Source organism: Colias philodice, chromosome 3, assembly GCF_061535455.1.
Source record: "Colias philodice isolate Cphi_HAF_F1 chromosome 3, ilColPhil1 Martin Lab GWU primary, whole genome shotgun sequence".
NCBI classification, from domain to species: domain Eukaryota; kingdom Metazoa; phylum Arthropoda; class Insecta; order Lepidoptera; family Pieridae; genus Colias; species Colias philodice.
The window spans coordinates 5,815,382-5,828,191 of NC_143088.1; the positions used below are offsets into that span (position 1 = coordinate 5,815,382).

The following is a 12,810-nucleotide window of genomic DNA, read 5'->3' on the forward strand; positions in this document are numbered from 1 at the left end:
TCACGTATTTTTTTTAAACGACGAATGACGAAAAACGACCGAATCGCGGACGAAGTCGCGGGCAACAGCTAGTATAGAATAAACATCATGGCGGAAAATTGTTCATTGAGCTTATACGCGGATTAAACGCAAAAGCAGAACACAGCTAATTACAAGGCTTAAACCTGATTAAACATAGCCTGTTTGTAATTGTTTGTTACATAGAGATTATGAGAATTAAGCTTATTTGGTAATGAAAAAATTTTCCCTATTTGTTTGGGATGAAATATTTTTCGTCATAAAGCGGAGCAATTAGCGGAATTATAACGAACCCTGTTAGCTCTATTGTTTAGGGTTGATGAAAGATTTTATGTCGAGCAATCTGATTTTTAATTAACCCTTTTAATATTCTATATTCAGTGAACCTTTATGCTAGGATCCATAAAAATCAAAATTCAAATTTGATGTCGAGTCTATAACGCCTACGACCTATACATCCATTGTTCTTGATTGAAGCCACGTTGATACGTGTTGATATACTCCAATTAAGAATGGAAGCTATTAAGTAATTTTACTTAATAGCTTCCTCTTCATCTTTCACATGAATGTATTAAAAGACGTAGTATAATTTTATGAACACTCATACATTTCATTATAGTGCGTGTTTTATGGCGCTGGTACTTTAAGTACGAAATAGCTAATTTGTACGGTGAATTAGCTTTTTATTAGGGTTTTTACTGCTATTTTAGTATTGTTGATTTACAAGAACAAAATTTACAACAATATACATAATATATGTAATTAAATAAATGATGTGTTACAATTATTGTTTGCTGAAATAATAATTAGTACTTGAGACACATGACAATTAACAGAGTAATTTGTCACACACACATGACAATTATCTATCATTGAGATCGTTTATAAACATAATTAACAATATTTTTTATGATAAAATACGTTACAGGAGAATATGTGGACACTAGATACCAGTTTAGTAAAGAATAATAATAGATTACATTTTATCATCTATTAACATACAAAACAAAAGAAAATGCAATAAAACATGCATCTAGATCACGCCTTGATGACAGATAAGTGTTTTTAAGAACACCTCATTTCAATATCAAAAAGTAAATTTCCATAGAAAAGCTTTCGCAAGTCTATCTAGACGTAAGGTAAGAAATGTTAATATTATTTATGACATCTGAATAATATAAAGTATTGACTCGCCAAACTATTGAATAAAATATAAAGCAAAGAGAATAATGAATTAACTTTATAAAATCTTTTGTACATAATATATTCGCAATGTTCATTTTGAAGTCTACGTTATTTCATTTGATAAGGACATCACTTGGATACTTTATGTCTTCAATGTTATTTCCACATTTGCAATTTCGATTTGTATTCATTTTTCATCACAGTGCAAGCTTCGACCTCAACAATGAAGCGTTCCGCTTATGCTCCACTTGTTTTTGTTTTTATTTTATATTTCAATATCAGACGATGCGGTCGGTATTACGATACAGAGCTTCGGAGATGATTTATTTCCCAAAATATTTGCATACATTTGAATGGAATAAATTATTTATTAACGTTGTTGATGTCTTCATATATGTATACCCATAACCCAAGTCAAGTGAATGGATTCGGATATGGATAATGAAAAGTTATTTAAAAAATAATGCTCTAGCTTTTATCTGCTTGTTAATTAAATTCAGTTGCTTCTGTAGGAAATGTGCTATGAAGAATAGGTACTTCATTAATTTTTTTAAATCGTTAGTGTTAAACCGCGTTTTTGGCATATAATGCTTACGATAAAAAAATATATGAAATGTAATCTCAGTAAGAATACAATGGCATGCGAATATAATGTGGGTCTTTGGGGCATGTGGGTAGAGGTCGTTTATTTTAATGGTGTTTCATGTCAATTCGTTTTGAAGGAGGGAAAAATGAAACTCGTGATGTACGACTAGAATTAAATTATTTATTTAAAATTATCTATTTACACACATGGTACACACAATAATTTTGAGTTTGGGTAAAAATAAGAATATACAAACCAAAATACCGTTTAAATAATATTTTTAATAATTTTTAACATTATATCACAAATTTATGTTTAAGTGGTTCGGTCAGTATTGATTCAATATTTTATTAACCTGAAGGATTTGGTTAAATTTCAAGTCATCATTAATAATAAAAAACCTCCCCGTCATCAAAGCTCATTACAAGAACTGAAATTAAACTGAAACTCCCTTTTTGTTTCGAACCGTACTCCAGTTACTTAATCATTTAAAGTTCGTTAGCGGTAGGTTAGCTTATTCAAACAAAACTTTTCTTTGTAGTGACTGTACGCTATCGGGGACATTGATCATGAGGCATTGTTAAAGTCGACACACAGAAATATATATATATATATATATATATATATATATATTACTTGTATATACAATAGCTACTTATCCTAATGGTAACATTTATATAATCTTGATTCTATAGACAATTATTATACATTACTGACATATAAAACAAACTTCTCCATTAACACAGTATGGATAAAGTAAAAGATTGAAAACAGGTCATGATGTTGGCACATGATTGAACGGTAAACTTTCTATGTACATACCTACAATCTATATACATATTACCTATACATTAACCCTTTGGAAAGTTATTATGACACGAAGACTTGTAAATATATACTAATAAAATCGTGTAAACAACTTACTATCAATTATTTAAATGGTAACATTGCGATATCGTATCCGACATCTTATCAAGCAATTTATTATCGGAATGCTGTAATTCAAATTCAAGAGTGAGCTGAAGGCGCTTTTGAATTTGAATATATTACCGTTCCAACCTTCCATTGACAGTAAATTATACTACCTAATAATGATATTTCACAATGAGCTTGCTTACGCGCTATCGGTTATGATTCGAATGAGGTCGCCTTAAAATCACAAAGCAAAATTTAGAGAACGACTCGACGCGGATAGTTTAAATTATTAAGTATTGCCTTAAATTAAATAAAGCTCTTGTATGGAGGCACAGTTGAAACATTTCTCAATGTTAAACTTGTTAACGCTACAAATAAGTGCAACGTGAGATAAATTCGAGGCGTAACATTAACTCCATCCCCAAGGTACGGTTCGTGTAATCAGCGAGCTTTTTTGCCCTTATCTTCTCCACCAGCGATCTTGATAAGCCTCACAGCTGGAGCTTCGAAGGCGAGCGAGATGGCGAACGAAGCTAAAAACGCGAGAACTGCATATCCAGCGTATATTGTTATCTGTAACGAGATAAAAATTTGTTACTTGTTTGTCTTGTGAGAACGCGTTTGAGTTTTATTAGGTGTAGCGCGCTATAATAACATCTAGAAAGCTCACTTAGTGGATACTCATCTAATTCTTGCACAAACAAGAACATAATATAATATCTTAACACAATTCTAATTCTTTGTAAGTTTAAGTTGTGTGTATTTAAAATAATTTATGTATGCTTCATAATTAAAGATTCCCGCTTCCTAATTTTATTGTTCTAACTACCTCATTTGTTTTAAAATATAAAATGATGTATAATAATTTACTTCAAAGTGTCAAATAGGTTATCAGAAACATAATCAGCATGGGGTGAGCCGACCCCAAATGGTGATAAACTGGAGTACTTAAATTGGACAACGGTACACTTGTCGCCGTGTATTGCGAGCCCGCAGCCGCCCACAGATAGAATTGATTTCGCACATCAACATAATCTCAATTTTCAATTCAACTCCCTGTTCCAACGGTGCTGAAATTCTTTGATAACAAATCCAATTTCAGTTGATATGATTGTTACGGAAATTAAACGTGCAGTTTAGTTATTTGATACCTTCCTAAAATCTATTGCTATCATAAAATTTATTAATATAGTAAAATATATTGATAAGCTTGCCACATTTTTTATGTAAAGTTGCCGTCGCGAATCTGTTGTAGCTTAAAATATTCCGGAAATTTATTCGAAATTGAGATTTGCAATTAATTTATGGCTATTAACGAGCCAGTCCGCGATTCTTGACGGCGCTCGTAAAACTTAAGACGAGCCTGAGAAATGAGTTTAATTGTAAGTTTTAAATTGCTTTTATAAAAAGTTATCTCACTTGTTTTGAAAATGTTCTAGCAAAGAATAATATTTTAATTTAATTCTTGATAGTTTTAGTATAATCTCCGTATGTTACGGTAGATAGGAATTAGAAGGGGCTTAAATCCTGGGTCTACATTAACATAGTCTTAAGATAACATTTGCCCCACATATTGCGAGGCGAGGAGAGTTTATCGCGTTACGTTCATCTTGTTTATTATGAAAACGGTACTTTAAGCACTTCTTAAATTATTTTCGGAAAGTGTTTTCAGGCTTGCGGTTATTTACTTAGGAAGTCGTTGTAACCTCACTAGTCACTAGGCTATTGCGGGATAGAGATATCAATTATGTACAGATTTAGAAATTTCTGAATATACAATAAGAGAGAATATCTAACGTATTTTTATTTTAATAATATTTGAATAAATATGCATCACATATCCTTTATTACTTATTTTTAAAACATTTCTTACGTGATAGGAATGTGTAGTTTATTTTTTGTATACTATCAACACTTACCACTATAGAGTTTTGCAAGTGCAAAGGTCCATCTAGGAGGAAGGTCGTATACATCATGATGGTCGGGTGCACCAGGTACGCGCAGTAGGTGAGGCGGCTGAGCGGCAGGAAGCCGTTATAGGAGAGGAGCGAGTTGGCCAGGCCCCCGTACCCGCAGCAGCACGCTATTGACACCCAGGCGAGCGCTACTCCCCATCCTGAGAAAGTAAGAGTTTTATACTTATAGCGTTTATCAATGAATCATCAAAAATTCTTTATTGTGCACCATAGACTCATAGAGACAAGCACAAGTAAATATTATATTAAAGGACTTGAAATACACACTCTCCTTCACTCTCTTTGTATAGGTATATTTTAGAGGAAAATGCATAATTTATAAATGTAGAGTTTATTAGGTTAAATTTTTAAATATACTACTTATGTATTTTAAATTAATTAAATTCTAAATATAATATGTTATTTCTCAATCGGTATTAGGTTATCATTAAAACATAAGTTGTTTTAATGATAACCTAATAAAAGAAAAAAAAAAGTTCAAGATTTTAAATATTTTTATGACTTTTATAAAAAGTTATCGTGTTGTTACTCGTTTGTCTTGTGAGAACGCGTTTGATACATACATACATATAATGGATTAGACTGCTCGACACGTCATAATATTCGTATATATTAGGTAGGTATATCTTTGAGTAATATCAAATAACATTTGTGTATTATGTTTACCTTGAAGTGTCTAAACTGCATTATGAAACTTTTAACGCTTTCGCGATATTTCCTGTTCTTGTAGAGCTTTCAGTAACTAACTACAAATTAATGTAATGCGTTAATTCGCAGTTAGTCATTTAATATGACGTTTATTTAAAATTTATACCATTTATACTGTGTTATAGAATACAGTGCAATTCTATTAAACTTCACCGAATGTTAAACATAACTTGAATTTAGATTTGAGCTCGCGCCAACTGGGCATTGGCTAACCGTTTACGAAAATCGATAAACTTAACATTCTTTGTGATATCATCTATAGAAAAATGTTCTAACAAAAAATACATTTGTTTATTTTACTTAGCTTATATATTAAGGACATAAAGTAAATTAACCAACGTTGTAGGTGTTAAATAAGTGCTGAGTGAAAAGAAAATATAATTCTGGCCACGAAAAATATTAATTTATGTTCTCTGGCTTAGCTTTTATGTTCACGTTGGGAATACAAAATTAGCGAAAGAATTTTGTTATCCGTACTATTTCTAAATAAACATGAACATACATATATTTTTTGTTAACATTGGAACATTTTATTTACGTAGATACATAGAAGTAGATAGGTTTTAGCAGTTTTTGATTGGATAACAACTTATATGATTATTATCTATTCATTCACATACGTATGTAGTTTATTAAATATTTAATTAAAATAATGCTCATAAACTTGCAACCATAAAAGCAAATATTCTTCTTTAAAAGTGGAAAAGCTTAAAAATTTAATATTTAAATTTTATTTAAAAACTTCGCCTAATACACACCTGTATGTCCCACGCTGACGTAAAAAGCAGTGGGCCAAACTTCAAAGTATCCGTCAACCATGCCGAATATGAGGGAGGCGATGATTAGCAGCGACACCGGCCAGCCGATGGCAACCAGCCAATATGGTATCTTCACTTGACATTTCGTCCTATGTAAATACCAACCCACCATCATACCTAAGTGACAAATAATCCTTAAGTTCACTCTGACCTTTAGAACATTTTCGTAACTGACCTAATTTATTTCATTAACTCCATTTTATTTTACGGATTAATTAACATCTTCCAATCTTACGTTATAGGCACATATTTTTGTGATAGAAAATGCATAAAATATCATAAAATCTGTTTTACGAGCAATGAACCGGCGCGGCGCGCTCCGCTTATTGCTTCGTATGAAATTCTACTTTATCTTTGCCTTAGGTTTATGTTCTCCGGGTTCGTTTCTAATACATTTAAGTGCAATAATTTTTTCAAAATTTTAATCGTACTCAGTGTTTCTAACTTTATATTTATATTCAAACCACATTTTTATACAACAATAATTATGAGTTCTGGTTTTGAAAATATATATGTAGTTACCTATTAGTATATTCAAACGTAGTAATTATAAGGTGAAAAATTGCAGAGGAAAATGCGCAACAAATCGGAATTTATGTAGTTATTTTTAAACCTTTGTTATAGATGGTTATAGCAAAGACGGTATGAGATGAATATTTTAAATATTTAATACATAACACAAGTATTACAAGACCGACATTTCTGTTTTATGTCCACATAAAACTGAAAGTACTCGTATAAACTTACCAACTAAGTAGGGACCGATTCTTGACCACGGCTTGTCATAAAGCGGGTCAAACATCTCAAAAGGTTCCTGTATTCGGGCTTTGTACGCGTGCCACACTGATATGTAGATTGTGGTTACCCATGAGCTCACCAACAATAAAATTAGCGAAATCGTTGCGAATTTCACATGCCTGTCGAAATAAATATTACATTAGATAAATTATTCACAAGGGATAGATTAAAATGTCAGGTCAGGTGCAACGCAACACGCCGCAGCTGACATGGAAATTTACTGCACATTTGCACATTTACAAATACTTACTTAACTGATATTAATAATAGTATAATGCCGACGACGTAAAACTGCGTGTCGTTCGCCATATACCAAGACCAGACCATGCACATGTCTTTTTGTGGAAACAAATTGTTTATGTAGAGAACGTTTCTCCACCAATAGTGGTCACACGTGATGTGGTCAAAGATGGCCGGTTCGAAAACGGTGTTATTGTACGTGTATCGCAACGCGAGCTCGTTTATCCCGATAACAAAAGCGTACGCCGGAGTCAATCTAACCAAGCGATATGAAAGTAGGACTAGGAAAGATCTTATTGTTCTAGAAACTTCTTTCTTAGTATACGCGTTTGATTTCGGCTTATCGAGAATATCCTCGTAGAAGGATTGCTGGCTTATGGCGGATACTGATAGCGCGGAGTTGGTGTAGCCGTTGATGTTCTTGTTGAGGTCCTTATCGACAGCCTGCGCCATTTTATCATTTTTTCTTTTAGTTTTCTTATCTTCACTCCTCAGAAAGAGCACTGTTACTAATAAGCCACTGCAAAATATAAGAATGAGAAGCATGACAACATATAAAAAAAGACTTAAAATATATTAAAAAAGAAACCTCAAAATATTGTTTGTTTTCTCACCTTATAAAGAAGAATGTGTCCACACAATACGAAGCATTGCCGACTGACTGATATAAAAAGTTCCTTTCCGTTACTACTCTCATTTGCTTATTATCAGCTATGTAAAATATTGTAAGGTAAGTGTGGACCATGATTACCCACAATACTGACAAAAATCTGGAAAAGAATAACATCATTGTCATTAAATCTTTTTTGTTTCCATTGCAGAAGTATAAGCCGCATATTAGGGTCAAGATCATAACACCAAGCTGGCCAATTGCGGGTTGGCAAATGTCGTGTGTGGCCGTAAACAATTTGCAGATATACATATACATATATTAAACCATACGGATGTATGGATTTTCAATAAAAGTTACCTCATGCCATGCAGACAGGTGAGTGCTCCATCATTTGGCCGACGTGTACTCAAGATAGCCCGACCGTTCGATAAAATTGAAAACGAAAGTAATACTTCTGCCCATACACCTAGAAACAAAATATTATAATATTTCCTCATGGTTCAAGAAACACATTTTCCTTGATATGAATTATAACAAAAACTGTTTGTGAAAGGCTATTCTGAAGTTTACTTAAGGGGGAGATATTACGTATAACAATTTTGTAGTACCTATTTTTTTATTTCGGACAGGTTAATAAAAATATAATGATAATTACGGTAAATAAAGTCACCATTCTTACCACATCTTTCGCGTTTTAAGTCGCGGTCTTTATTTTCCTCTTCAATTGAGTCATTGCAGTCTGTTGTTTTTGCCTGTAAATTTCACAAAGAAGAGCATAACTTTAGTTAAATATTACAAATATATTATTCGAGAAATTTGAGAATATTTATTTTAAAAAAGTTGTAGACCGTATGCAAGGCTACATTCTAAGAACAATGGATATTAATAATATTACTTAGGGTATGTAATAATAAGCAAAAAGTATCACATAGATGTAACGACTTTATCAAATTAAGCGTTCCATAAATCGTACATATTTAACAAATAAATATATATATTTTTTTTATAATACACGCATTGTCTTACCCTTAACATTATTCTCTTTCTATTTACTTAATGGACAAAAGCTGCTTTGAGAAAACCTTTCATAGAAAGCATCTTTTAGTGCATATTTGTACAGTCTATAGTGTTTAGTTCTTGAAATATGCGATTTTACGCAACATAGCTGCTATATGAATTCATTAAAAATAACTATTGTGCACGCATAAAGTTTTCAGTATATAAATCTTCGTTTACAAAGTTATCATTCTGCATTTGTGTAAACTGCAATGCACACTTCGCACAAATCATTATGTTCGAATGTTGTTACCCGGCTTTATGTTTTGTAACTTGTTTTATTTTTATATAATATCATGTCTACATCTCATTTTTTACACCATAAACTAAAAGAAGGAAAGTCTCGCTTAATATATATATTTATTCATTAAGGAAAGCCGAAAGAAAGCGAAATTACGTCAAAATGCAAAGACCATTAAAAAACTGTTAATTGTCCCGTGTTATAAAGCTTGATCTGTGTCTTTACTATAAATGAGCAAAATGTGTTTAGCCGCTTTGGCGTAAAACTTGAAACATTCAAAAACATTATACGTATAGTGTACGTACGCTTTAGAAATAAGCGACTCTAATCTTCAATGAAGAGTCGAGGTTTTCGTGTAAATCGATAGACTTAACGAGCAGTATTCATCGCTTTGCACGTAGCGTGTCCCAACTTATCGTATCCGCCCTTTAATGCCATCCAGCGGACCAGTCTATACCCATATGCATGTAAAAAGCTTCAGTATATCAAATAAGAGTAATTTGATTTCCACATTAAACACGTTAGAAATCTTTGCTTGCAATAAATATTTATTTCTACACCCAACTAATTCTGAGCGGTGTGTTTACGCTCTTATAGATATCAAATATGTCACTAAATAAGATTATAAACAGTCTTCTTATTCTCTTTATAAATAACTTACCGGCTTTTGATTATTGTTAGCTTGCTCTAGATCTTGGCGTTGCGTGGATCGGTAGCGGCGTTCGAGGCGGCCTTCATACAGGGAAGCTATCATCATCCATAATGCCACCGCAAGTGTGACAGCCCTGTGTATGAGCATTTATTATTAGCGGTGTAATTAGTACGGCTGTAATCTGGCAATTACTATAGCTGCTATGGGCAGCTAGGTATGGGTAATCTAGTTTGTAATATTCAGACTATGACTAATTAAACTTTATTTATGCTTATGGTACAGGTATTGAAGCAATTTTTTTTCACTCTGTTCTCAATTAATAACGCGATAGAATTGAAAACTATATAAAGCTATATATTACAAAGTTTTTGTGAGAAATTTTTAGCAAGAATATTTGCATATTGCCTACAGCTATGATGCCTCCGTTAAAAAAGGTCTCTATGAAAATTTTGTTATTTTTTGGTAAAAATATATCTTGTTATAATAATTTACGATTGAATAATATTAGAAATCTTATCCCAAATATTATTATCTGTGGCATGTCAGATTATACCGCGACTGGATTGCTCAGATTCCATGAAAAGGTTGTAAGCGGTATGGTAATTGGGAAAAATTGGAGCATAGTTGTAGCGTTATGAGGAAAAGGGAATGTGTTATACACGTGTGCTTTTTACCTTGAAGCTTCACATTTTTGTTTGAAACGTAGAAAGAATTTATCGGTATACCTTTTACTTCAAAACAAAACTTATGTCGTGTAAAATTGTCACTATTTTGTTGTATAAAGGGTTATTGAAAACTTTACAACTGACAGCTTGATATAGTTCACTGCTGAGTCTGCCAAGTTCATAAAAGCCACGAAGCAAGTTTTCCGTAAATTAGTTTATCAAATATTATTAAACGTTGTGGTTTCGTGACTTACCCAATTTCGCTTAATTAAAGCTCTATATAATAATAGGAAATATGTATAAGCCTTTTTTCATCGCAATTCGCATCAGTCAACCGGATAATGCAAAAATATTGTAAATGTTCGGCTAATATACCAACAATAGCAAAAAGGTTGGTATTTAATTTATTTCACAATCTTCACAAGGCTAAAGGATATGTGTTCTAGAATTTAGAATCCCACAAGGTTAACATTAAATAATTAAATGGTGATCTAGATTCTAGATTATGACCTATACAAGAAGGCTATTAAATAAGTTATTATTAAACTAGTTCAATGTGTTTTTCTTGTCAATCACAAGATTTCAAAAGTTGTTCTAAGTATTTCAAGTGTTATTAAGAATTCTTTGTGAGAAGATAATTGTTTTCATTATGTTAACGTAGAGAACACTTAGTAAGAACGAAGTTTTGACATTTTTATTTCGCAAGTCAAACTTTTATAAACGATTAAATTAAACATTAATCAGATTTTATTAAGGTGTATTTATAATTCTTTCGTTTTTTATTATTTTTTATTTTACTTTTACATTTGTATACGTATAAAACAAACGATTTGTAAATCGATTGATAGGTATGAAAATCCATTACGCAGTTTAATTATTATCGAAAACTGGACGCAAACTGTGATCGATTAGTTTCCACAATGGGTTGGTCTATAGGTATAATGTATTGTGAGCATGTTCCGAACAGCGCTGTCGAATATTGACAAGATAGTTCCATTGAAATAGTCTTTTTATTTACTGACATTCTTGTACCAGACATGTGTTACCGAAAAAGAGAAATTCTATACAATTGCTAACGACATACGGTACATAACGAAAGGAGAAATACTTTCCAATAGATAGAATAATGCTTTAATAGTACATATTATATGAAATTGTGCAATATAATATGATATAATGTAATAATTCACGAGAGAGTTATTTGTTTTCAATAAATATTCTCTTCTTTCATGTGTTGAATAAAATGTACACTTAACAAAATTCTTTATTTATATATTTTCCTAAATAGTTATGATTTCTACAAGAGTAAGCTATACTAGTATTATAACTCATTATGCAAATTTCTCACAAATCATATCAATTCTCCATGTCTTCGTTAGATAGTCGAATCTAAGTTTCAAAATATCTAAGGATGAAAATTATCTAATTCAAATTTAGCTAATTATTTTACATTTTCCTCATATAGAAATGTTTTATATGAAATTACCATTTTAATATGAGCTTATTAGTACGTAAATGTGTAGAATGCGTGTCGTAGCCGAGATTCGCAAAGCAAGCTACGTAGGCTCGTAGATCGCGTCTGTAGATAGCGGAATTTTTTTGCGGATTGGCGTGCAATGAGGTCAATGACTGCTTACGTAAAAGATTTATGAATATCTTTAGATATACAAATAATATTAACAGTCTTATATTATAGGCATTCTTCTATTTAGCATACTATTTAAATTATTATATAAATAACTTGACGTAAACATTTCATTACTCTTTCTTACTTAACCTTTGCTAGAATGTATTGTATCCTTTACCAGAATAATCTGATTGCAACTAACCCCAAAATATGCGTCTTAAAGTCCATATAAACATTATACGGGCCAGGCACGGCTCGAACGTAGAGCGTGTGCGCGCTAGCCGCAATGCCGGCCGCCTGCGCACGGCCCGCCGCCGCCCTCTCTGCAGCAAGCAAGATGACGTGCGTCGCACTGCTGTTGCACGATAGCGGCATGCATTGTCCCACCAGCATTGACCTTGTCTGCAACACAATTGATTTCATCAGCTTTTTATAGCTAGCATCGGTTATTCGGTTTTTTTGGGCATGAATAGGCACGTGCATGAATTTTTTGGCATCGGTGGCGGTAATACTTCCTATAATATGATCATAAACTTTTTTGTGATCTTTGGTAATAAAATAAAAACGAACAATATTATACTTGATTAATTACAGTTCATTTAATCTACTTTGTTGCTCATAAACGTATCCATTACCTAAGAAATGAGGCATACTGTTCAAGTGTGCGGTAATCAGAACTGCGAACGCACATTAGGTTAGCGAATAAAGTAAT

The 12,810-nt window shown here is 32.3% G+C and overlaps 1 protein-coding gene across 1 annotated transcript in view; it reads right to left on the bottom strand.

Annotated features, from left to right (window-relative positions):
- Positions 1-1,949: 1,949 nt before the first annotated feature.
- Positions 1,950-12,810, bottom strand: part of LOC149489649 (nose resistant to fluoxetine protein 6-like) — a 42,681-nt gene continuing 31,820 nt past the window's right edge. Inside the window, exons 4-13 of the mRNA XM_089714338.1 lie at positions 12,301-12,500; positions 9,816-9,939; positions 8,537-8,609; positions 8,215-8,323; positions 7,859-8,014; positions 7,255-7,764; positions 6,954-7,123; positions 6,147-6,323; positions 4,624-4,820; positions 1,950-3,277 (exon numbers count right to left, since the gene is read on the bottom strand). Coding sequence (XP_089570464.1) covers positions 3,146-3,277; positions 4,624-4,820; positions 6,147-6,323; positions 6,954-7,123; positions 7,255-7,764; positions 7,859-8,014; positions 8,215-8,323; positions 8,537-8,609; positions 9,816-9,939; positions 12,301-12,500 — 1,848 coding nt within the window. The 3' untranslated portion in view covers positions 1,950-3,145. The remainder of the gene's footprint in view (positions 3,278-4,623; positions 4,821-6,146; positions 6,324-6,953; positions 7,124-7,254; positions 7,765-7,858; positions 8,015-8,214; positions 8,324-8,536; positions 8,610-9,815; positions 9,940-12,300; positions 12,501-12,810) is intronic.